Source organism: Sinocyclocheilus anshuiensis, unplaced genomic scaffold, assembly GCF_001515605.1.
Source record: "Sinocyclocheilus anshuiensis isolate Anshui unplaced genomic scaffold, SAMN03320099.WGS_v1.1 scaffold528, whole genome shotgun sequence".
NCBI classification, from domain to species: Eukaryota; Metazoa; Chordata; class Actinopteri; order Cypriniformes; family Cyprinidae; genus Sinocyclocheilus; species Sinocyclocheilus anshuiensis.
The window spans coordinates 259,254-284,420 of record NW_015558590.1 but is presented as its reverse complement, the minus strand read 5'-3'; the positions used below and the strand labels follow the sequence as shown (position 1 = coordinate 284,420).

Sequence of the window (25,167 nt, the reverse complement as noted above, 5' to 3'; positions counted from 1 at the left end):
TTCTTTCTTTTACTGGCAACCGCACTTAACAGTGCATTACTGCCATCATCAGGTAGCTTGGATCAGAAACATTTCCTCTATCTCTTAACATTTTCTAACCCCCCCCCATTACAAAGAAAAAGAAAAAATAAATACACTGGTGCTGCGTGTTCAGCTCCTCCAGTTTCCACCCCAATTCCCTTTAAATCCCAATATCCCACTATATCCTTATTTACCCGTTAGATATACTTTCCCTTCTACCCACACTATATCAGCATCTTCTACCTCTCTATTTATACTTATCCTACATTCTCTCCATTAAACCTGTATTATTCAGAAACTGAAACAACACATTTATCGTACTATTTCCTATATCTGAGTCTAATATATTCTTTAATGTTAACTCTTTTCCTTCATTCATCCATACTTGTTCTCTTAGCACTTCTCTTTCTTCATCATAACCCTTACAATTAATAATCACATGTTCTACAGTTTCACTCTGTCCACATTTCTCACACAATCCCGTTGGATGTTTAGATATTAAATTTTATTCATTATTCAAACCTGTATGTCCCATAATTATACTTTCCTCCCTCCTATTTCTCCCACTTTTTTTCCCACTTTCCACTTTCTTTTGTATTGCATATAAATGTCTCCCTTTAGTCTCATTATCCCAATACTGTTGCCACTTTTTAATCACTTTCTCCTTTATTACTGATTTTATTTCTCTTATACTATGTGATAGCTCAATTTCTACTATTTCATCATCTACTGCTTGCTTAGCTAATTTATCTGCTTCTTCATTTCCTTTAATTCCCACATGGGCTGGAACCCACATAAACTGTACTTCTATTCTACTTTGTTTTAACTCAAAGAGATTTTGAAGGATTTCCATGATTAAATCTGGCCTTGATTCTGATTTTTGGTTATCAATACTGACTATTGCTGAATATGAATCTGAACAAATGACTGCATTTTTTATGCAATAAAATATAAATGCATATAACTGATGATATAGAGTCTCCTACTCTCACTCTTATTACTCTTTGTTTAAGGAAGTCACTAATCCAATTAACTGTTCTGGAACAGTGTTGTAAATACAACTTAACCACTGATTTCTAGTCATGTCCTCTTTTGGAAGACAAAAAAAGTAGTTTCGCTTTCACAACGAAACAGCGTCACACACGGCGGGCTTGAGTGAGCAGAGGTGGCAGCTAGAGTGAGGAACGGCCGGAGGGCTAGAGTGAGGAACGACCGGTGGATTCGACGAAGGAGCGTCTGGCGGGCTTGCAGCAACCACATGTGACGACCCTGGGCTGGACTCCGCTTCATCCAGGGTGAAAGCCGATCTGGCGATCCACAGCGAAGTTGATGTATTTCCTCAGCGACCAGCACGGATCAGCTCCAGGCATGACGAAGCGGATATCGTCCTCTTTTGGAAGGCCAAACAAAGTAGTTTCGCTTTCACAACGAATCACACAGCGCGTTCACGACATGGCGGCAGCAACAACTACAGCGAGAATAAAAGTTACGCCTTCTTTCTTTGCGTGAACATTTGGGCGGCGTTATGCAAATTTTACCACATCGTGACGTAGCTATGTGGGGGCGTGTTAGAACGAGCCGTTTTAGGCAGGTGTGGTTGACTCTTAACTTTTATAAAGACTCTCTTTGGATTTGAGACTTTAATCTTTACAGATATTCTTTATGCACTAAGAGCTTGTAACACTCCAAAAAGAAAGGAAAACTTGAAATCACATCATATGACCCCTTTAAAATACATATTAATTTAGCAGACGCTTCTATCCAATGAGACTTAGCTACAAATGAGGAATACGACAAGCAATAAAATATTAATACAAGTTATTATTATTATTATTATTATTATGTGGACAAATTATTTCAATTCTCTACCATCATTATTGCCATTGGACCGACTGAGTTTATAATTGAGAAGTGAAAATATTCTAATAGTTATCGAGTTATTATTATTATTATTATTATTGATGGAAACCATGTTGTAGTATTTTTTTTTAATTACACACACACACATCATTATCATCATGTGTCTGTGTATTGAAAGCAATGGAGTAGGACCCTGACTGTCAAAAAGAAGAAGAAGCAGAAGAGGAGGAGGAGGAGGAGGAAGAAGAACGCTAAAGGGTTTGAGTTAAAAAGAAATTGAGGTAATTAAAAAGTGACGCCCAAGGGTCCTGACCAAGCATCAATGTCAGTGAGAACGCGTTGCTTTCATTGTGTGCTGTTCCTGTAAAAGAACCTGTTGTTCTTTACGGGTCATGTTGCATAATGTGGCAGAGCTGCATTCCATTTTATAAAAGAAAGGGAAATGAAAAATAATACTCACAAACAGTTGGAAAGCATAGAAATGTTAACCTACCTGGAGCTAAAATGTTTTTATTTTCATAAGTGAGCAGAAATCTATATTGTGAGGTAAGTAATAAAATACTAGAATGATAGATTTTTTACGCAATTTATGTAACATACTGTAGTCATGTACTGTAGTTATGTTATGTGAAATTATTCAACCCTCCAGAGACCAGAGAACGTAAGCTTTTCTGAAGATCCAGATTTTTGTTCCCCCGCAGTTCATTCAGTGGCATATTAAAAGTGATCATGTAAAAATGTAATATTTTAGAGTTAAAGGATTTTTTTTTTTTTTGTAATACATCTATGTCATAATTATTCAACCTCTGTTCAACAGTGCTGTTTTTTAAGTCACTGATTTCTATGGTAGGGCACAAAATTGTGTTAAAACACAATTGAAAAGCCTTTGAAAAGTCTATAACAAAACTTAAGCTGTTACGCATACATTGAAGTAGCTGTTATCAGGCAAAGATTGTGATGCCTTCCATGCACAGACTGACGCTTAATGATCATTGGACTTTCCTGCAGGACAACCATCCCATAGAGTATATCTCCAAATATAGTGAGGCTTGGTTCAGTTATACAATATTCTTGAGTGGAGAAAAAGAGTCAATGTGAAAATCAAAGATTATCAGTGATCTGGAAACGTTTGCATATGAGCTATGTGCCAAGATTCCAGTAGAAAGGCGACAGAAGCTTGTAAGCAACATTTACTGGAGGTTATAAGGAGTACAAAACGCTCTACAATGTTTTGGGGGTTGAATACTTTTGTACATGAATGTTGAGAGCCAATTTGCTTTTTTCCCCCATTTATTTTTTAACAACTTTATGTCATTCAAATGTGTATTATTAAACATTTTATTTACTGATGCCTTGGTTGAAACAGTAACAGAATGTCTTGCAGGTCAAAGGGGTTGAATCATTTTGATTGCAATTTGTATGTTTTTTTCCAGGGGGGGGAATCTGTCACGTTAAAACAAATCAGTTCTTAAAGACTTCATGTCACTGATAATTTTATTTATATCAGTGTATATCTATTGTTGCAGGCTGAAGAATGTTTGGTTCACTAACTAGTCATTCAAATACTAAAATGAGCGTGGACAGAGGCCTTGCTATTGAACTGGCTGATTTAAGGTTTGTATGTTTCCTGTTTATTTATTTGATTGTATTTGCACTCGAATCGACTCAACATATATATAAAATGCATTATGCTAGCTTTCGGTTCTATGTTTTAAATGATTATTATTTTAAAGCCTGAAGAAGCCAGATGAATCTGCTTCACTGGGACAGAGTTACATGGGGAATGAGTCCATGTGTCCTCGGTTAACCCTGAAAGAGAAACACAGGTGAGATCATAGGGCTGATAAACAGGGTGGATATTGCCACAAACAATGAAATCTTATCCCCATTAAAACATTTCTTCATTTTAGGTTGATTAATCATGAGGACTCTGACTTCTCTCTGCCCAGCGGTTTGTCAATGAAAAGCGAGCAGTCAATGCGTAATCCTTTCAACTACAGCGGAGAAGCAATCCCTACAGAACTAAAGTATGCTAGCAACAGCCTGTTTCTGTTAACATCAAGGATATAACAGTTTTTGACGCATTTATATATTCGTTTTAGTCTTTAAAGTAGTCTTTTATTCTACAAATGTGTCTAGCTCACTCGCTGAGCAAATTGTGTTGGGGAAGAGTTTTGCATCACAAGAAACCTGTTGGCCTAACATGTACACATCTGACTATAAGATAAATTGCTCGAGATGCACAGAAATTAATTAGTTTCATGAAAAGATGTCGAACAATAAAGTTTATTTAACATTATCAACAAATATGAATAATGTTTTAAAATAATTGTTGTCATGTCGTCCCAAACCCGTAGAATGTTTTTTTTTTTTATTCTGTGGAACACCAAAGAAGACATTCTGAAGAATGTTTAAACTGCAAGTCTTTTCAACACAACAAAAGCAGACAGAAACCAGCCCAGTCTCCTAAAAAAAAAAAAAAAAGGAGAAAACTTTTTAACAACTTGGTGATTTTGTATCAGTCTGTATAACTTGATTCATAAAAATATGTATTATTTAAAAAAATAAATAAGTAAATACAATAAACATGAAAATCAACTTATAAACCTAACACTCAGTAGTGGGGTATAAGCAAATCATACCAAAAAAAAAAAAAAAAATGTTTGAATGAGTTCATACAATTTTGCTACCAATTTAAAAAAAAAAAAAAAAAATTGAGACCTTGTCATAAATGGAAAATTGCACAACCCTGGTTTGAATATTGGGGTAACCTGGTTATTTCTGCATTTTTTCAAGTGCCGCTTACTGTATGCTTAACAGCATTTTTCAAAACCATCTTGAGCCTAAGCTGACTGTAGAGACCAATGGCTTGTTCCACTGGTTTCTACAGTGTACTTAGGCTTAAGGTACTTTATTTTTATTTATTTTTTTATCATGATTGCATATGCACTTTATTCAGCCCACAACATATGCGCTTTGACAGAAACATATGAATGTATATATTTATTTATTTATTTATTTATAGCTTGAACAAGCCAAATAATACTGCTTTACCAGGACCAAGTCATGTGTCTCTGGGGAATCCATCTATGTCTTCCCCGTTATCCCTTCAGGAAGAAACCCCTGAACGCAAGTGAGCTCACAGACCTCTTATAAACATACCGATTCTGCCTCAAACAAGTATGTTATAAAAATTCACTTCTTTTGGAATATTTCTATATTTCAGGTTGGTTGAGTTTAAGCAGTCGATGGATTATCCTGTCGACTTCAGCAGAGAATCACTCCGTACAGAACTGAAGTATGTTGGCAATTTGTTAAACAATTATATGCATAAAAGTTTGCTTTTAATGCATTTACATATTTAAATTTGCCTTCAGAAAGGAGTGTCTGCCTTACTCGCAAATTCTTTCTTTTTCTTTCTTTCTACTGCTTGTTCACTGTGCACATGAAAATAACACACACTTTACCTTTAACAAAAATTTGTTAAATGCCGGGTTCAGACTACACAATATTTTTGTCGTCACGATAGTCACTGTGTCAGATTACACGATTTTGACTCCTAAAATCTTGTCGTGTCATGGACAAGAAACATGTCAGACTACACGTTGCTTCCCGACCATTCATCGCGTGCCGTGTTTAACGACGCGCGTGATGTCATCGAGAAGGCGGAACTAGCGACTGACTTCCGAAAACAAGAGTGTAAACATTGCTGAAGCGCTTCCGCTATAGTTCGCCAGCATTTTTCTTTCTTTGTTCTGTCGTGGTAGTCCCTCGATGACATATCATACAGGCAGGAGTACTGTTGCCACAGCTCCACGAACCTGTCCTCCATCTCATAATTCCACCTAGCAGCACCATCATCTCTCTTTCGTTTCGCCATGTTTGAAACCTGTGTATGAAAGAGCTTCTGTGCTACTATTGGTCAATGTCACCAATGTGACAGAACTCGTCGTGGACGACGGAAAAAAAATTAAACATGCTAGTCTTTCTGTCGTGATGTTGTGAAGCATCGCAGACGCGGAATCGGTTGTCGTCCACTATGACACACTACACGTGCTGAAACGATGGAATCTTGCGTCCCGACGCCCGTTGTCGTTTACGAATCCGCACTACACCCTACGTCAAACAAATCGTGGCAAAATCGGGCTAAAATCGTGTAGTCTGAACCGGGCATAACATTATCAACAAAACCTAATATCGCAACTTTAAATTAAACATTAAATGCATAGTTTGCATTTACATATGTATTTTGTCTTTCAGAATTCAGCAGAAGGAATCAAGGTCAAACGTTCTAAATGGTATTAATTTCAATAGTGTCATATTAATTTTTATATTTAGCAAGATCCATTCATTTTTTATTCTAACTATGTCAAACTTCACAGAAGATCTGATGGGGACATATCAGTATAAGAGGATGCTGAGGAACAGGTGTCAGTGTATATTTGAGGGGAATGAAGAGCACAGCGGCCCCTCTCTGCTTAACAACATTTATACAGAGCTCTATATCACTGATGGTGGAAGCAGTGAGCACACCAGTGAACATGAAATCAGGCAGATCGAGACAGCATCTAAACATCCAGCCACATGGGACGCACCAATCAAGGCTAATGATATCTTTAAAGCTTCTCCCGAATCTGCTAAACAAATCCGAACTGTGCTAACCAAAGGAATCGCTGGCATCGGGAAAACAGTGTCTGTGCAGAAGTTCACACTGGACTGGGTTGAGGAAAGAGCCAACCAGGACGTCTGCATGATATTTCCACTCCCTTTTCGTGAAATGAATGGAATTAAAGAAAAGAAAATTAGTCTGATACACATTCTTGAGTGCTTCTTCAATCTAAAAACAAATCCAGAAGTGTTACACTCAAATAAATACAAGGTAGTCTTTATCTTGGATGGACTTGATGAATGTCGGTTTCCTCTGGATTTCCAAAACCACAGGAGCTGCTCCAGTGTGACAGAATCCGTCTCAGTCGGTGTCCTACTGACAAACCTTATCTGTAAGAACTTGCTTCCTTCTGCTTTAGTCTGGATAACCTCACGGCCAGCTGCAGCAGGTCAAATACCGCCTGACCTCATTGACCGTGTGACCGAGGTACGAGGTTTCAATGACTCCCACAAGGAAGAGTACTTCAAGAAAAAAATAAGTGATCCAGACTTGTCCTCCAGGATAATCTCACAATTGAAGTCTTCAAAGGTCCTTCACATCATGTGCCACATCCCAGTGTTCTGTTGGATATCAGCTACAGTTCTCGAAAGAATATTTCGTGATTCGGAGAGTGGTGAAATTCCCAAGACCCTCACGCAAATGTACACACACTTCCTGATGTTCCAGATCAAGCATGGGAGTCATAAATACGATGATAATTCCAAAGCCCGTTTGAAGTGGGATAACCAGACCACATTGTTGCTTGGAAAGCTGGCATTCCAACAGCTTGAAATGGGTAATTTATTGTTCTATGAAGAAGATTTGAGGGAATGTGGCATTGAACTCGATGTTGCATTGGTTTATTCAGGAGTTTGTACCCAAATCTTCAGAGAAGAGTCAGGTCTGCTTCAGGAGAGGGTCTTCAGTTTCATACATGCAAGTATACAGGAGTTTCTGGCTGCTTTGTATGCATTTCTTATGTTTGTCAACTATAAAAGAAATGTCCTCAGTCAGACGACAAATGCTAAAATCATAAGTACTTTCAAAAAAACCCCAATGCATGCATTTCTGAAGTGTGCTGTGGATAATGCTTTAGCAAGCGACAATGGACATTTGGACCTTTTCCTTCGCTTCTTGTTGGGACTGTCCCTTGAGTCCAACCAGGCTCTTCTTCAGGGACTCCTGACTGAGGTGTTAAGCGATACTCAAAGCAGCATGAAAACGACTGAATATGTCAAGGAAAAAATCAGGGACCACCCTTCAGCGGAGAAGGCAGTAAGTCTTTTCCATTGCCTAAGTGAGCTGAAAGATGATTCTTTGGTTGAGGAAGTGCAGGACTTCATAAATTCACATGGTTTTAGTGGTGGAACACTGTCTCCTTCACGCTTTTCTGCTTTGGCTTACATACTGCTGACATCTGCTGAAGAACTGGATGTGTTTGACTTGTCAAAGCTCATTCATCCGAGCATGACCTCAAATGAGGGACTGTTGAGATTGCTGCCAGTCATCAAAACATCCCGATCAGTCATGTAGGTATCTCACTGGTTATGCCAGGAACGTACTCTACCCAAGTATGCAAACATTGATGTGAATGCTTAGTCAGCATATTCCAAGAACACAGTACTTACCTAACCTGCTTTTGTTTTTCCTTTTAGTTTGAGGTGTTGTAATGTGACAGATAAAGGCTGTTCAGGCCTGGCCTCTGTTCTTAGTTCAAGTCTCTCATGTCTGAGAGAACTGGATTTGACTTCCAACAATCTTCAGGATGCAGGAGTAAAACAACTTGCTGCCGGACTGGGGAATCCTCAGTGTAAACTAGAGACTCTGAGGTAGGAAGTAGACTGTGATTCCTTGGTATGTAATGTCAAAAAGACGTACGGTATCAAAAAATGCCAATTGCTATTGTTAACTGCCAAATTACAAACATAAAAAATAAACACAAATGGGACAATTTAGAAATACAGTTTAGAGTTATACAGTAAGATAGCTCAGATAATTTGGTCTTCGACTGGCTACCCGTCCATGGGGTTTTACACAGTTTATCCTAAGATATGCTGAAATAGACTTTTGGCTGTTTTGAGACATTTTTGAGACCTCTAGAAGACTTTAAGATTACTCTTTCCTTTTTCTCAGACGAATCATTTTGAAACAGAAAACTGAAATGAAGTTCCCATTTGCTCTACAATGAATCAAATTACTGTGTAGAAGAAACAACAAACATATTTAATTTGTGATTTTTCTTTTCTTTCCTGTGGTTGTAGACTTTTCAACTGCAGAATCGGTGAAAACGGCTGTGCTTCTTTGGCCTCAGCTTTGAGGTCAAACCCAGCTCACTTAATTGAGCTTGATATGACGCACAACATGCCGCATGATACAGGTGTGAAAATGCTTTCTGATGTGCTAACAGATAAGAGCTGTAAACTGGAAACACTAAGGTGAGTTCTAATATGTAATAAGTGGGCACTAAAATATATAACTTACACTTTCTACTGGGTTTATTCTACAGTACTGTTATACATTTTAAAACAGCTTGGGTCCTTTCAAAATCTTTCAAAAAAGTGTTTTTTTGTGGATAATCAAATAGCACGTTCTTAATCATGTTATGTAACTACAAATAAATTAAGAAAAAAAAACGTAATTAATTAATATTGCGAAGAAGCAATGCCAGAAAAGAACTCCCCATTAAAAGATAATGTTTGCATTTAATTTCTAGGTATTTTAACCTTTATGACAGCACATTTTGTTCTCACTATCTTTTTATGTCAAATAGTTATTTTAAAAAAATTTGACAACTTGGTTTTGATAACTTATTCAATTCAATTCACGTTTATTTGCATAGCGCTTTTTTGCAATTCAAATCATTGCAAAGCAGCTTCACAGAAAATGAAAGTTTCTACATTATATTTATGAATAGCTTATCTTATGATTATGGTGATTATGTCTAGGTGATGTCCATATGGCAGAAATAAACAGTAAAATCATTCAGTTAGTTAATGACATGCATTCAAACGGATAGTAAAAACAATCAACAGCAATGATTATATGTTTGGTAGTTTTGTATGTTGGATCAGGGTTGGCATCATCTGAGGTCCTCTGAGGGGTTGACATAATCTCTTCTCAGGTGTTTGGTCATCTCAGATCTTCATAAGGGTTGGATTCAGGCTGAAGCTTCTGTAATTCCTAGTTACCTCGGGATGCCAATCCCGTGGCAGAAACAGAGAAGCAAATAGAGAAAAGTTAGCGTAGCTGCTGTTCAAGCAAAACATGATAAGATACATTATAAGAATGCTTGGCTAAAAAGATTTAATCTTTAATCTAGATTTAAACAGAGAGTGTGTCTGAACCCTGAACGTTATCAGGAAGGCTATTCCAAAGTTTGGGAGCCAAATGTGAAAAATCTCTACCTCTTTTAGTGGACTTTGCCATCCTAGGTACCACCAAAAGTCCAGAGTTTCGCGACCTTGTGGAGCGTGATGGATTGTAGCGTGGTAGAAGACTAGTTAGGTACGCAGGAGCTAAACCATTAAGCGCCTAAAAAGTAGGTAGTAATATTTTGTAACTGACACGGAACTTAATAGGTAGCCAGTGTAGAGTCTGTAAAATTGGGGTAATATGATTATATTTTCTTGATCTAGTAAGAACTCTAACAGCTGTCTTTTGGACTACCTGTAGCTTGTTTATTGAAGATGCAGGAGGAAGAATGCTGTTTTTGTAACATGTGAAATATGATTTTCAAAAGACAAGTTGCTGTCTAATATAAATCCCAAATTTTTGACTGTAGAGGAAATAACAGTACACCCGTCTAGTTGCAAATTGTAATCTAAGAGATTCTGTGTACTGTTTTTTGGTCCAATACGTAATATCTCTGTCTTATTTGAATTTAATAGGAGAAAATTATTGGTCATCCAATTTTTTTAATTTTTAACACACTCTGTTAGCTTAGATAATTTAGAAGTTTCATCTGGTCTGTCAGGGTTTGGCAAGGGAGGATCCAGATGCGGAATGACCAGGGGAACAAAGTTTATTAACAACAGGGGAACAAAGTTTATTAACAGAACTGGGAACACAAAAGGATGAGGCAGGCAGACAGTCCACACAATAGGCCAGGGCACACGACAGGGGAAACAGGCTGGCCGAGGACGGAGAAACTCCAGACTCTGTGGCAAAGGAGACTAGGTAGAATCCCAAGGAACCACAGGCTTGGCACTGGGGTAGTAACTCTTGAAGCACCAGAATGTCTGTCAGGCCAGAAGAAGCGGTGACCAGGGAGGACTCAGGAAACAGGGCAGGAACCAATACGAAAAACACACACAAAGACAAGACAACAAGAGAGACAAGAGATAACACAGATCAAAAGTAAAGACTTGCAAAAAACGATGACTAGGGAGGGAAAACTAAATACTAGAAATAATTAACTGGAACCGAACAAAAGGCAAAAAACAAAACCAAACTAGACTGGATGAAATACACTGAAAAGCAAACTCTAACAAGACCAATGATACTAGCTAGGAGCAAGCACAAAAAACGGCCGCAAAACAAACCAGCAAAGACAAGCGGGAAGATGAGCACAATATAAGGGAGCAGAGCACACGAGGATCAGGTGAACACAATCAGACAAACAAGGACAGGCGTGGACCCTGACACTGGTCTTGTTGAAATATATAGCTTAGTATCATCAGCATAACAATGGAAACTAATCCCGTATTTTATAATAATATTACCAAGGGGCAACATGTATATTGAAAACAGCAGAGGGCCTAAGACAGATCATTGTGGCACTCCATACTTTACTGGTGATAATTGAGATGACTCCCCGTTTAAATAAAAAAAGTGATAATGGTCGGACAGGTAGGATCTAAACCATCCCAAAGCCTGCCCTTGAATGCCCGTATAGTTTTGTATTAGATCTATGAGATTGTCATGATCTATAGTGTCGAACGCAGCTCTAAGATCAAGTAAAACTAGCAATGAGATGCAGCCTTGGTCTGACGCAAGAAGCAAGTCATTTGTAATTTTAACAAGTGCAGTTTCTGTGCTATGAGGAGGCCTGAAACCTGACTGAAATTCTTCATAGATATAATTTTTTGCAGGAAGGAGCATAATTGAGTAGACACAACGTTTCAAAAATTTTAGACATAAAAGGAAGATTTGAAATGGGTAATTTGCCTGTTGACTAGGATCTAGTTGTGGTTTCTTAATAAGTCCTATAGTTGTAAAGCACTGCAGTTTTATTTATTTATTTTCTTTGGGGGCCGATAAATGAATCTGAATTACAAGACACTCTCGATTCTACATTTGTTATTGTATTTCTGATGTTATCTATTTTTTTAGAGAAGAAATGCATAAAGTCATTACTACTAAACTGTGAGGGAATATTTAGATCAGGTGACGTCTGATAATTTGTTAATCTAGCCCCTGTGCTAAATAAAAACCTTGGATTGTTTTGGTTATTTTCTATGAGTTTGTGGATATGCTCGGCCCTGGCAGCTTTTAGAGCCTGTCTATAGCTGGACATACTGTTTTTCCAAGCAATTCTAAAAATTTCCAAGTTAGTTTTTTAGTCCATTTTTGTTCAAGATTATGAGTTTCTTTCTTGAGAGAATGGATATTAATGTTGTACCATGGCGCAGTACGGTTTTCTCTAACCTTTTTTAATTTGATGGGGGCAACAGCTTCTAATGTATTAGAGAAGATAGTGCCCATGTTGCTAGTCATTTTGTCTAGTTCATGAGCATTTATGGGTACACAGAGCATTTGAGACAAATCAGGCAGGTTATCTGTGAATCTATCTTTGGTGGTTGGAACAATAATTCTACCCGGACTATAACATGGAGCCATATAGTTAATATCACTAATACGCAGCATGCACGATACAAGGTAGTGGTCAGAAACATCATCACTTTGAGGTACAATATCTGTATTAGTAAGATAAATTCTGTGCAATATAATTAAATCTAGAGTATTATTAAAACGATGCGTGGGCGCGGTGACATTTTGCTTGACCCCAAAAGAGTTTATTAAGTCTGTAAATGCAAGTCCTAAAGCATCATTTTAATTTTAGATTTTGACCTCACTATTCGGGGAACAGACACCGTCTTTATAAATTGGACAACACAAGAATTTTTATCATTTGAGTGGGTGGAACAAAAGCCATCATATAAGTTATTTGAGAATTGGCACGAACATGAAGTAATTTACAGTGGTGGCCAAAATTATTAGAACACTAGTATTTTCACCAGCTAAAAATGGTTTTAAGCAGAGGCGGACAGTAACTAAGTACATTTACTTGAGTATTGTACTTAAGTACACTTTTTGAGTATCTGTACTTTACTTGAGTATTATTTTTTCTGGGAACTTATGACTTTAACTTCACTACATTTGAAAGACAAATATTGTACTTTTCACTCCACTACATTTCTATGAAGGTCCTCGAAGTAGAAAGTCGTTAGCAGCTTTGAAAGTCAGTGGGTGATTTCTTTCTTCTCTAAAAACTGTCTTTTTTTCAGACAGTTTATCAGTAATCACTCTTGTAGGTATACATGAAGTGATTTCCCAGCATTTTTTGAACACTGACCAGTTCCAAATGTGATATTTATTTACAACAATAATAATAAATTAATATTGTGGTATATATTAGACACAATATTGTCTGATTTTGCTAAATTGTGTAAGTGAAAATATTACCTATAAAGCCACAGAAGAACTGTTGTGCGTCTCCTAATAAAACACAAAAGGTGTTTGACTGAAGCAGCACTGCATAGACTGTTCTGTGTGTGACATCAAAATACAGCAAGAGCGATTAGACAGCATTTTTAAAAATTGTGTTTTGATGTCAAATAAGTCTTGCTGTTTTGCTTTTTTGTTAAAGCAGTGTTGTTGTTGTAAAGTTATACAGCTACAGTTGTGTTACTGGGTTTTAAAGCAGGTTTGATTTTTCTTTCTTTCTTATCACTCTGTATTTACAGAATTTCTGTAGCTGTGAGATCACTACCATCCTGCTTTTGTGGGGGTGGGTAGGGGTGTTAATTTTTTCCCCCATAGGTTTTTAACATTCTAAAAGCTCTTTATTCCAAAGATACTACAAGCTAGGCAGTGTATTCAGTGGGTGTACTGTATTGTAAGTTGCTTCAGAAGTATTGCAAGTATTACGTACAACAATAAAACAGTGCATTGACATAAAAAAGGAAATTTACTTTTGGTACTTAAGTACTTTTAAAAGCAAGTACTTCTGTACTTTTACTTAAATAAAAATCTGTCTTTACAACTTTTACTTGTAATGGAGTAATATTTGACCATCAGTATCTGTACTTTCACTCAAGTAATGGAGTTGAGTACTTTGTCCGCCTCTGGTTTTAAGTTAGTTATTTCTATCTTTTGCTGTAGTGTTGTCAGTAGGAAATTTCAGTTTACATTTCCAAACATTCATTTTGCAATTAATTGTAATAATCCAGTGAGATTTTTGTCTGACAACAGCCAGTACTCCACACAGAGATCTGATCTCATCATCATCATCTAGTCTGTCTGGTATTACATAAAGAAGTGGAACAAACTGAGACAGACTAAATTCAGAATAGCTGTGGCAACATCTCCAAGATGCTTCAAGAGACCTACCTGAAAAACTATGTGCAAATGCACCTAGAGCAAAAGCTGCTTTAAACGCAAAGGATGGTCAAAGGATGGCCAAATGATGATTTAATTTAGTTAATAGAAGTTAATTGATAAAGAAAATCAGTCACACTTTATATTAGGTGGCCTTAACTACTATGCACTTACATGTAAAAACATGTATGTACACAATAAGTGCATTGTACCAAATGATTCATTTAAATGTAAGTACATAGTAGTTAAGGCCAAGTAATATAAAGTGGGAGCAGAAAATCTATTTATGACATTATTTTTGACAGCATCCTCATTTTACAGCATTTTTACACAAGTGCCTAAAACGTTTATCAGTACTGTAGCTTTGCAGGTAGGTTTTTTGAAGCATCTTGGAGATGTTGTTCTCCACAGTTCTTCTGGATTGAGTCTGTCTCAGTTTGTTCTGTTTCTTCATGTCATTCCAGACAAACTAATGATGATCAGATCTCTGTGTGGAGCACTGGCTGTTTTCAGGCTCCTTGTGCAAACAAAAATCTCACCGGATTATTATAATTAATGGCAAAATGAATGTTTGGAAATGTTAAAACCGTTTTCAGATGGTGAAAATACTAGTGTAGGACATTCAGTGATAATCCCTCATGCATTTCTGTGGGATTAAGTTTCATTTTTGAAGAAATGTTACCGCAGTTGTAGAATTTCACATTGACTTGGGTTGACCATATCCAGTATCAAATATGAAAATATGAACATTCTTTTGCACTAAAGATGAACACTACTTTTAATCATATCAAATGTCTGTTTCATAAAGTCTACAATTTTAAATTAGAGGCATTTTATTTTAGGTTGATGGCCTGTGAACTTACCAGGAAAAGTTGTGCGGCACTGGCCCAAGCGCTTCAGTCCACATCTACAAGCCTGAAACATTTAGATTTAAGTTTGAATGACCTCCAGGATTCAGGAGTGGAACTGCTCTGCAGTGGTCTAAAGAGCCCTTCCTGCAAGCTTGAGACACTGAGGTATTACAGTCAGACAAGTAGACAGTGTTCATGTACACGGTAATAACATGATGGTGATAGATGACTGATCTGATGAAATAATGTCACATGCTGTGTATCACATGACACTAGTTCATGATTATTTGCCACTCTACTATTTACAGTCTATCAGACTGTAAAATTACAGCCAATGGATGTTCTGCATTGTCACCTGCTTTAAAGTCAAACCCATCACACATGAGAGAGTTGGACCTCAGCATTAATAACCTGACAGACTCAGGAGTGAAGCATCTGCTCCCTGTGTTTGAAGACCCATGTGTGCATCTAGAGAGATTATGGTAATAGTCCTCCAGTTTGTTTGTTAATCTTGTAATGTACATCTCACACTTAACAAATGAGACTGGATGGACATTTGAAGCATTCTTCATTGTTTTTGTGCTTTTCTTAGGCTGAATAATTGCAATCTCACACATGAAAGCTGTCGGATGATGGGTTATGTAAGCAAAGCAGAACACTCAGGTCTGAGAGAGCTGAACCTCAGTGCTAATGCAATTCTGGATTCGGGTTTGAAGCAGCTTTCAGTGGCACTGAGACATCTTCTGTCAGGACTGCAGTCACTGAGGTAATAAAGATTTCCTAAATATTTCCAGTAATTAGTCATTTCAATTCAAACTAAATGAAGAGAGAATTTATATTGTGAAAAAAAAAATAATATTATTGTGAACTGTAACTTCAAATTGAACTATACAGTATATTGAAAGGTATGAATCTGCACTCTGCAGAACATTTGACTGTTTTCACTTGCACAAAAGATTTGTAATTTAAAGTAATCTTGTTATAACTGCACAACCCTTTGCAGTGTAACATACTGTGGGCTTACGGCAGATGGGTGTGCTGTTCTGGCATCAGCTCTCAGCTCTAACCAGACACAGCTAAAAGCACTGGATCTCAGAGGAAATAAACTGACGGATTCAGGAGTGAAGCTGCTCTCACATCTGCTGGAGGATCCACAAAGTAAATTAGAAGAATTCGAGTAAGTGTTTGAAACTTAGAATACAGACAGTATACTCCTTGTGCTATGTCATACGATATCCTATGATAATTTACACCTTGTTTTAAAATTAGGTATTATTATTTATAAAAATAAGCAAGGATTGGATTATTGTATATATTTTGGCTGTTTGCCACAATATTCAGGTGAATCTTAAGTAAATGTTTGGGCCATATTTCACCCCGAAACAAAAAGACAGAAGTAGAAATTTAAAGATATCCATTGTAGTATTAAGAATTGAATACTGCAATAAAAAGCCTAATATGTGACCCTGGACCACAAAACCAGTCATAAGTTTTTGAAATTTAGATTTATACAACATCTGGATAAATAAGCTTTCCATTGGTACAATGTATTGTTGGCTATTGCTACAAATATACCCCAGCGACTTAAGACTGCTTTTGTGCTCCAGGGTCACATATAGATTTTATTATCTTGAAATTTGACCCAGACACGTGAGATTCTTTAGAACTTTAATATTTATATTACAACACATTTATCCCAGTACAAATAGCTAATTTAAATGTCCATCTCACAGATTTATGGATGGAATAATATCTGAAAATCAGGCACCTATGGATGACTCCCACAAACAGTATGCTCTACCTGAAAATCAAAGAAAATCAAAAAAAACAAATACAAAAGACATGTGTGTATGCTTTTAAGAAAATATGTGACTACATTATTAGTTCATTAAGTGCCTTGAGTCAGAAAGGTTTGCTCCCAGCTGTGTTACACCAATCCAGTCAAGCAGACCTGATCTATAGAGCTATATTAGATCACAACTGTGACGTCTCAGTCTCAGTGTTGTTCGTCATCTGAATTATTCAAACCAACAAAGAAAGGACATCATGGAAACTACTACATTGAAATGGCCTGGAACATCTGTATGGTATACGAAGCATGTGCGTGACATGGCATCATGGGTACAGAATTAATCATGCATAGTTTCGTTCTTGAGCAGGAACAGTATTCAAAAAAGATTTAGAGTTGTGGTACAAGGGAAACTATGAGGAATGGCAGGTTTGCTGGGTTAGTCAGAAGTGGTGTTATGTAAATATAGATCCAAATCTGCTGCATTGTAAAAACGTTTTGTAAAAACTTTATTGTACATATATTGTATATAAACAAATTTATAGTAGATTTAATTGATATTATTATAGTTCCAATGTTTTGGTATTGACAGCTGCTAAATATGTTGACTTGGCAAAGTGTGAATATTTATACAGTATTTACTGTGAACTACTACCTCTTCTGAGAACATGTATCATCTGTCTTTTCATATCTCCATCCAGTAATCCCATAGAAACCATCTAGCAACAGCCTAGCAAAGTTGTTAAGTCTTACATGCCTAGCAATGACTCAAAACACCTTAATAACCACCAAGATCTGTTCAAACTATTAAAAAATGTCTTTAAAACGCTGAATTCAGTCACTTATCAGTCAACAAAAGTATTCGAGCTACATAAAACATGTAAGATTTCATATTTCGATCTAATATTAAATCAAGCTTACACTAAAATGTTATCAGGCAATGCTTTGTCAAGTCAGCATCAAAGTTTGTCTTCACATACAGTCCTTTTGTAGTTTTATTAATAACTGTCAATGTATTCATCAAAATAATGATAATTGTAGACTGATGCATCTAGGTTTACAAAATAATCAAACTCACAATAATGATGCAAGTCTCTGTATGGACAGTAGAGGGCAGTACATGATCTTTATGGAATTTTATTTTAATAATCTTTGGCAAGATATTGTATGTCATACCTGACTTTGTTTCTCTCACATTGTTTTTTTCCCCCTAATGTTGACATTTGTCTAATGAAGAATGTAACTTATTGGAGTCCATAACACAGAAAAAAACAAACTAGCATTATCAAATGTTTTATTTGAATGTTTATTTATGAAATAAGAATGGGGCATCATTAATAGATTATTACAGCATATCTTCACATTGTATTGATATTCAGAGTTCTTTTCAAGTCTTTCTCTGGTTGGTCATAACAAACCGTTCTCCACACAGTTTCTAATATGGAAACTGTAATTATAAAACTGAACTTTGGTCAAAATTTGGGCCTTTTTGTTTTGGATATTGCATTGACGTCTTGGGTATCTTGATAATAATCAACGTTTTTAAATAAATCCGTTCTTGCATTGATAAGTGCTACACTTGAGTTATTTGTGAGTGCATTTAATGCCAAACTACACTGGTTTAACAGCACCTGCATGCATCTCATTCACAAAACCTTTAAGTAACTGCACAAGAAAAGTGTTCGTAAAAGAAAGTAATGAAAAATGCAACAATAGAACATAGTAAATTTGGCATAACACAAATAAATGCTCCATTAAGGCAAACTTTATTTCTAAAACAAACAATCTACAAAATAAGTATTTCATTTAAAATACTGCTCATGCAAACATGATGCAGGCAATATTAAACTGTGAATTCATAATTAACAAAGGTAAACAATATCTGTTTATATGAGACGGGACTTCTATAAGCCCACCTAAGTTTATCTTAAATTCTCACCAAAATGACCCAGGACTAAAATTCCTGCAGTTCAGCCAGTGCTGTACTAAAGAAAAAAAATAACATTAAACAACCTACAGCCAACTAACACGACCTCTAACCCTTTGAGGTGTAATGAGCAGCTCAACTGATCCTAACTAAGCAAACTGGCACCTGTCACCACTTTCACAAATAAGGGTCATCACACCTGAGATTAAATGCACAATATCTGTTACTTGTAAACAATTCATTTGCCATGCAGTCAAAGTACTTTGTTTTAAAACCAACAAGAAGCTCTAAGCTACTTAGCTGCAGATTTCTCATTCATGAATTATTATAGTCAATGTACAAATAATCTACAGAAGCGGTTCAGTTTAATGTGACCATAAATGAGGAAGACTGCCTGAATCCATATGGAAAAACTCTGGGAAAGTGTTCCCATCCCACACACGGTTAAATTTTGATGCATGTTTTCTGCATGATTTATAGAGATAATACAGCATAGATGCAGCGTGAGTGGGTGTGAGCTTGACGTTGACACACTGTCATGTTAAATAAATGAAGTCTTAGCTCTGTGCCTGTATTTGAGTTATTTTTTTTCCCCCGGGGTTGCTGGGGTAAAGGCTCGCTCGTGTATTTTCTTGCTGAAATATGAAGGGTTTGAAGCAGAAGGAGCACATCCGAGCTCTTGACACTGACTGGAGCGATCTCAAGAGACACGTTAAGTGCTGTCGGTAGCTTTTTATTTTTGTTACAGGCAGTTTAACCAGGCGTCACTGAGCATTGTTTGCTTGAGAACTTCTGATGGACTGAATTGGAAAAATTGAACATTTTTATATAATATTGTTCTTGATGATCCATGTGATATTTTGAAGAGAATCTGAAGCCGTTTAATTGGGTCAATCTACAATGGTGACATCATTTCCAGCTCATCAATTCTAAATTAAACATATGATACAATCTTGTTTTGTCCTCTTTGTCATATCAGGGTGATATTAAATATTTATTTTATTTTAATAATAAAAAATAAAATTTTACTATTGAATGACTTGCTCTTCTGTCAGTGGTTTTACAAAGCAATAGTGCACCCAAAATTGAAAATTTGCTGAAAATGTTCTCACTCTTAGGCCAGATGAGTTTGAGGAGTATTTCTTTATCTGAACAGAATTGGAGAAATTCAGCATTACATCCTTTGCAGTGAATGGGTGCCGTCAGAATGAGTGTTCAAACAGCTGATAAAACCATCCACAATAATGTAGTGGTGTGGATTACTTGTGGAATATTGTGATGCTTTTATCAGCTGTTTGGGCTCTCATTCTGACAGCACCCATTCACTGCAGAGGACCCATTTCTCCAAATCTGATGAAGAAACAAACTCATCTACATATTGGATGGCCTGAGGATGAATACATTTTCAGCTAATTTTAATTTTCAGGTGAACTATTAGGTAATAGGAACCATTAAAATCACTGACAATGATGGCAAGCAGCAATTACGGGGCCAAGCACTACAGAAGCAAGCATCAGACCAACTGCAGCAATGAGTAATTAAAACCATTTTAAGATGATTAAAGTCAAAATGGCAGAAAAATTATAAATACAACCACTAGAAATATGATTTAATGGTTTATCCCTTTTTACCAATAGGTGGCGCTGTTATCAAATCGATGTGGTGTGTTCTGTGTTAAGTGACAATGGCACACACAAAGTTTGGTGTCAATATGTCAAAGCTTTGCCGAGATACAGCCTCAGAGTCATTTTGGCATCATGCTTCAAATTTGTAGCGGTGCTATACAAAACCAGTTTTGTGTATCAACACGAAATCCATACATTTTTGTCAGCATGGTCTGAAGATGATCTGAGTCGAATTTAGTGAAAATCGGACCAACGGTTGAGGAGGAGTTCGAAAAAGTATGTTTTCAACATAAATCAAAGTGGCGGACAGGAAGTTCGGCTGACTGTGGCATAATTTGTATGTGTATTGTCGGCATGACACAAGGAATATTTTGAGACCAATTCCATTACAATAGGCTAATGCAATCAAAAGTTTTTAGCATTTTTGGAAATTTCATAATTAATGGTTAATGAATGGTTTATTACTCTTGACCAATAGGTGGCGCTGTTACCAAAATGATGTGGCATGGCCAGTTTGAGGTGACAATGGCACATACAAAGTTTGGTGTAAATATGTAAAAGCTTTGCAGAGATACAGCCTCAGATGCAGTTTGGCATCTTTCCAGCAAATTCGTTGATGCGTTAAATTAAAACCGTTTCGTATATTGACACAAAATCCATACATTTTGGCCAGCATGGTCTGAAGATGATCCGAGTCAAGTTTGGTGAAAATCAGACTTACGGTCTAGGAGGAGTTCGAAAAAGTAGGTTTTCAACATAATTCAAAATGGCGGACAGGAAATCAAGCCAATTATGGCAAAATTGGTATCGATGTTCTCGGCATGATACAAGGAATCTATCAATATCAGTCTCAATAGACAATAGGCTAATGTAAACAAAAGTTATTAGCATTGTTCGAAATTTCATTATAACTTTTGACCACAAGGTGGCGCTGTGCCCAATCTTTTTGAGTACCATCAAGGCATGGTTTCGTAACGATACGTCAAAGCGTTCGTAAAATATTGCATTTTTTGACAAAATTCAAAATGGCCGACGCCCAAAATGACTGAAATGGGAAAATTGGGTATGATTCGAACCATTCAGAAGTTATAACCAAAAATAGCAATTTTTCGTATCTCCTGACCACTAGGTGGTACTGCGCCGAAACACTGCAGGTAGCCTCAGGTCATGCTTATTATAACATACACCAAGTTTGGTCTCAATACGCAAAACCGTTGCGGAGATATAGTCTTACATCCATTTTTGCATGCTTTTTGTCGAATTCGTTTGTGCGTTATTTGAGAACGATTTGAGTAATCAACTTGAACTCCATAAATTTTTGCCACCATGGTCTGAAGATGATGTGAGCCAATTTTTCAGAGGATTCGGTGGAAAAAAGAATTTTCCTTCTCTGCCTTACGGTTCAAAAGTTATTAGCATAAACATGAGTAAAATTTTGGACAAGTGATGGCGCTAGAGAGTTTGAGATAGAGACTCCAAACTTGCTGTGGTTGATGATGAGACTGTCCTCTATCAGTGTGCCAAATTTCATAACTCCCGCAAGCAGTTCTATGGGCTGCCATAGACTTCCAGAGCGGAAGAATAAGAACTCCAACGGATACAATAGGTGCCATCGCACCTTCGGTGCTTGGCCCCTAATTACAAGATGCATTACAAAAATGCTAGCATTTATCTAATTGCTAATTATCAATATATCAAAATAAATTTTAACAACATATCTAAAATGCATGAGAGTAAAACCACGTGACCATGTATTTTCTGTTTTTTTAAGATGCCTTACAGATTTTTCAAGATCATTTATAAATAAGTTACAGTTAAATTATTTTAATTGTAAACATTTTCTATAATAAAAAAAAGGCTTTCTAAAAAATAGTGTATATTGTAGTTTGACTTGGTTGTCAAAAAGCAAAAGCATCTGCCACCACAATTGTAGAATGACCCAAAGAACAAATCTCCCCAATGAACATACCTCAAACTGGCATGCAAATAAGACTAACAATTACAAACGCAAACAAAACATGCCATTTGTGTGGTGCATGCTTGAAAGCATATGCTACTTCTGTATGAGGCTGTGCTTGCATTTCTGTGCTTGGATATAGATATTGAGAGCAGCTACAGTTCTACCATTACAGGAACAGTTCACCTAAAAAAATGAAAATTTTCATATCATGCCAATCCCATTTGTTCTTTTTTCAGTGGAACAAAGAGGCATTTAGCAAAAAGTTAATGCTGCTCTTTTCCATACAAGGAAAGTGAATGGGGACTGTAGTTGTCAAGCTACAAAATTTACAAAGAAACACCATAAATGTACTCAAGTTTAATCAAAATCTGAACTTTGTGAGAGGAAAAGACCCAATGTATGTCTAGCATACTCAGAAGTTTCCCCTAATGTTAGTGTATGAATTCCCTTGTGGTTATTTATTTGGCAAACCATTCCTAATGTTCTAAGAACATAGGTTTATTTTTAATAACAATAAACATAGTTCTAGAACATCCAGAGAAGTTTTTGTGCCAATCTAATAAAACTAACACAAAATGTTCTCAGACTTTTTTAATCTCCTTCCCCACTTTCTTTTTTTATTATTTACATAACATAAAATAATGTTCCAACAACATTGCAGAGAGTTTTTTAATAAAACCCAATTTATACAGAACATTCCCTAATGGTTATTTTGAGCATTCTCTAATGCTTCTTTTTATTTTAGAACCATAAAATCTGTTAAATGTTTCTCTTTTCATAATCATAAAGTACATTTAGGGGAATTTCTCGACGACTGACATTTGTGTAATACAGCATTTAATCAAATTTAGAATTTAAGATTACTGTCAAAACGTAATAATGATAGCTTACAAATATGAATCTGTCACTCTACGGTAAGATAAATGCACGAAGAAGATGCAAATAGTCTTTATTAAATCCACACAAGGGTAAATCCAGGACAGAACAGGCAGGAGCACACGTAGGGACGTAGTAGACCGGACAAACACAGACTGCACAGACTAGGGCTTAAATACATGGGATGACGAGGACAATCAACAAGACACACCTGAACCAAATGACACAATCAACGGGAGACAGAAACTAGGTCACACAGAGCACATGAGGGATGAAAACACACCAAAAACAGTCCAGGGGTGTGACAGAATCATACATGTTTGGAATTTCTTGAGGTTCAGTAAATAATGCAAAATTTTTCATTTTGGGTGAACTGTTCCTTTAACGGAGAGTAAGGCTTTTCCTGTTAAATTTCTGTTCTGTGCTACTGCCGCGAAAGCTAAGCACAAATTCTTTACAGTTTGAGACAGTCAAATGACCAAGAACACGGAATACTGATATAGTCAAATAATTCAAAGCGAACACTGTACAACAAAATGAAAACCAAGGCCTCGCACATCTGCGTGAAAGTTTCTCTCACGTTTGTACTAAGAGTGGATTCATGCTTTTTCTAAAATCACACTCGCTCTATTTACAACGTCATGTAATAAAATGAGTAAATTTCATTGTTAAGCAGCTCAGAGTTTTCATGAGGTACAAAAAAACATCCATTTGTAAAAAAACGGTACAATTGTAAACGTCTGCAGTAGTTCGTCAGACATGAGAACAGGAGATAGTATGTGAGACAGAGACTGTGAAGTCATATCTGATGTTTGACTGAAGAGGCCACGCGATACTTTAAAACAGTCTGAAACACCCCCTAAAACCTCAGCGTGCCCGAGGAAGGACAGCGCCACGAGTAAAGCGCCCTAAAGTCACCCTACGTACTGAAAGACAGCGTGCAGAAGGGCAGCGTTTCACTCAGACAGGCCGTGTGTGATCCTGAGAGTGACAGTGAACCGAAGAGAGGACGTACAGTTTGTGCGATGACTCAGATCTGCGTCTGCAGTGGCTGGACGAGTGTGGACGGGGGTTTGGAGGAGCTGGAGTGGGACGAGTGCTGGGGTTTGATGCCTCTACTCCTCATGTACTGGAGGAACTGATCCGGGATTTCTGCAAGAACGTCTTTGGCCAGACGGGCCATGCTGAGGATGTGATTCCCTCTGCGATCGATGTAGTCTCGGAAAGGAACGAACTGAAGAGGAATCGGAGAGAGATTTAAGAGGAATATGCTGTTGACAACTGCAGAAAATCAATTTGACTCGTCTTTTAGATGGTAAAAATGAGTATAAATCACATTTAAGAAGTGTGCTTAATTGTATTGTGCATTTACAGTCTAGTTCAAATATTAAAAGTACATTGCATTGCATACAAGTTTCATAGACACTTCAAAGAAAATTTTAAATGTACATTTTACATTTTCAGTTGCAATTAACATGCAATAAAGTGTCGAAAATCATCAAAGTGTTATGGATTCTTAACACATGTAATAGTTTAAAGAAATAGTTCACACAAAAATGAACATTTGCTTAAGACGTACTCACCCTCAGGTAGATGAGTTTGCTTCTTCATCAGATTTGGAGAAATGTATCATTCCATCACTTGCTCACCAATGGATCTCTGCAGTGAATGGGTGCCGTCAGAATGAGAGTCCAAACAGCTGATAAAAACATCACAATAATCCACACCACTCCAGTCCATCAGTTGACATTTTGTAATAAAACAAACCCATCAAGAAGTTTTAACTTCAAACCATCACTTATTGCCAAAATATGAGTCCATAATAATGCTTCATCCAGTGTCGCCTCTGGCTTGCTTAGTTGGGGACACTTCATTTCCAGCGATATCGTTGACTTGATTGCACAGATACTATTTAAACTGAACTGAGCTGGATGTTGACATCACTGAATTCAATGATGAACTGTCTTTAACTGAAAAATGAGTGTTTACTATTGTCATTTTGCATTATTGA

The 25,167-nt window shown here is 36.8% G+C and overlaps 2 protein-coding genes across 2 annotated transcripts in view; one reads left to right on the top strand and one right to left on the bottom strand.

The window, feature by feature from the left end:
- Positions 1-2,357: 2,357 nt before the first annotated feature.
- On the top strand, positions 2,358-19,639 carry LOC107679973 (NACHT, LRR and PYD domains-containing protein 12-like). Its single transcript, XM_016475709.1, has 15 exons — positions 2,358-2,427; positions 3,408-3,495; positions 3,615-3,707; positions 3,792-3,908; positions 4,239-5,014; positions 5,108-5,179; positions 6,142-6,179; positions 6,264-8,058; positions 8,185-8,358; positions 8,791-8,964; positions 14,971-15,144; positions 15,288-15,461; positions 15,572-15,745; positions 15,983-16,156; positions 16,713-19,639. Exons 5-15 carry the CDS (start codon positions 4,875-4,877, stop codon positions 16,837-16,839), a joined length of 3,216 nt encoding a protein of 1,071 aa, XP_016331195.1. The 5' UTR covers positions 2,358-2,427; positions 3,408-3,495; positions 3,615-3,707; positions 3,792-3,908; positions 4,239-4,874; the 3' UTR covers positions 16,840-19,639.
- A 3,872-nt stretch (positions 19,640-23,511) lies between these two features.
- The window catches only part of LOC107679956 (copine-8-like), a 60,343-nt gene continuing 58,687 nt past the window's right edge, over positions 23,512-25,167 (bottom strand). The window contains exon 20 of the mRNA XM_016475686.1: positions 23,512-24,390. Coding sequence (XP_016331172.1) covers positions 24,187-24,390 — 204 coding nt within the window. The 3' untranslated portion in view covers positions 23,512-24,186. The remainder of the gene's footprint in view (positions 24,391-25,167) is intronic.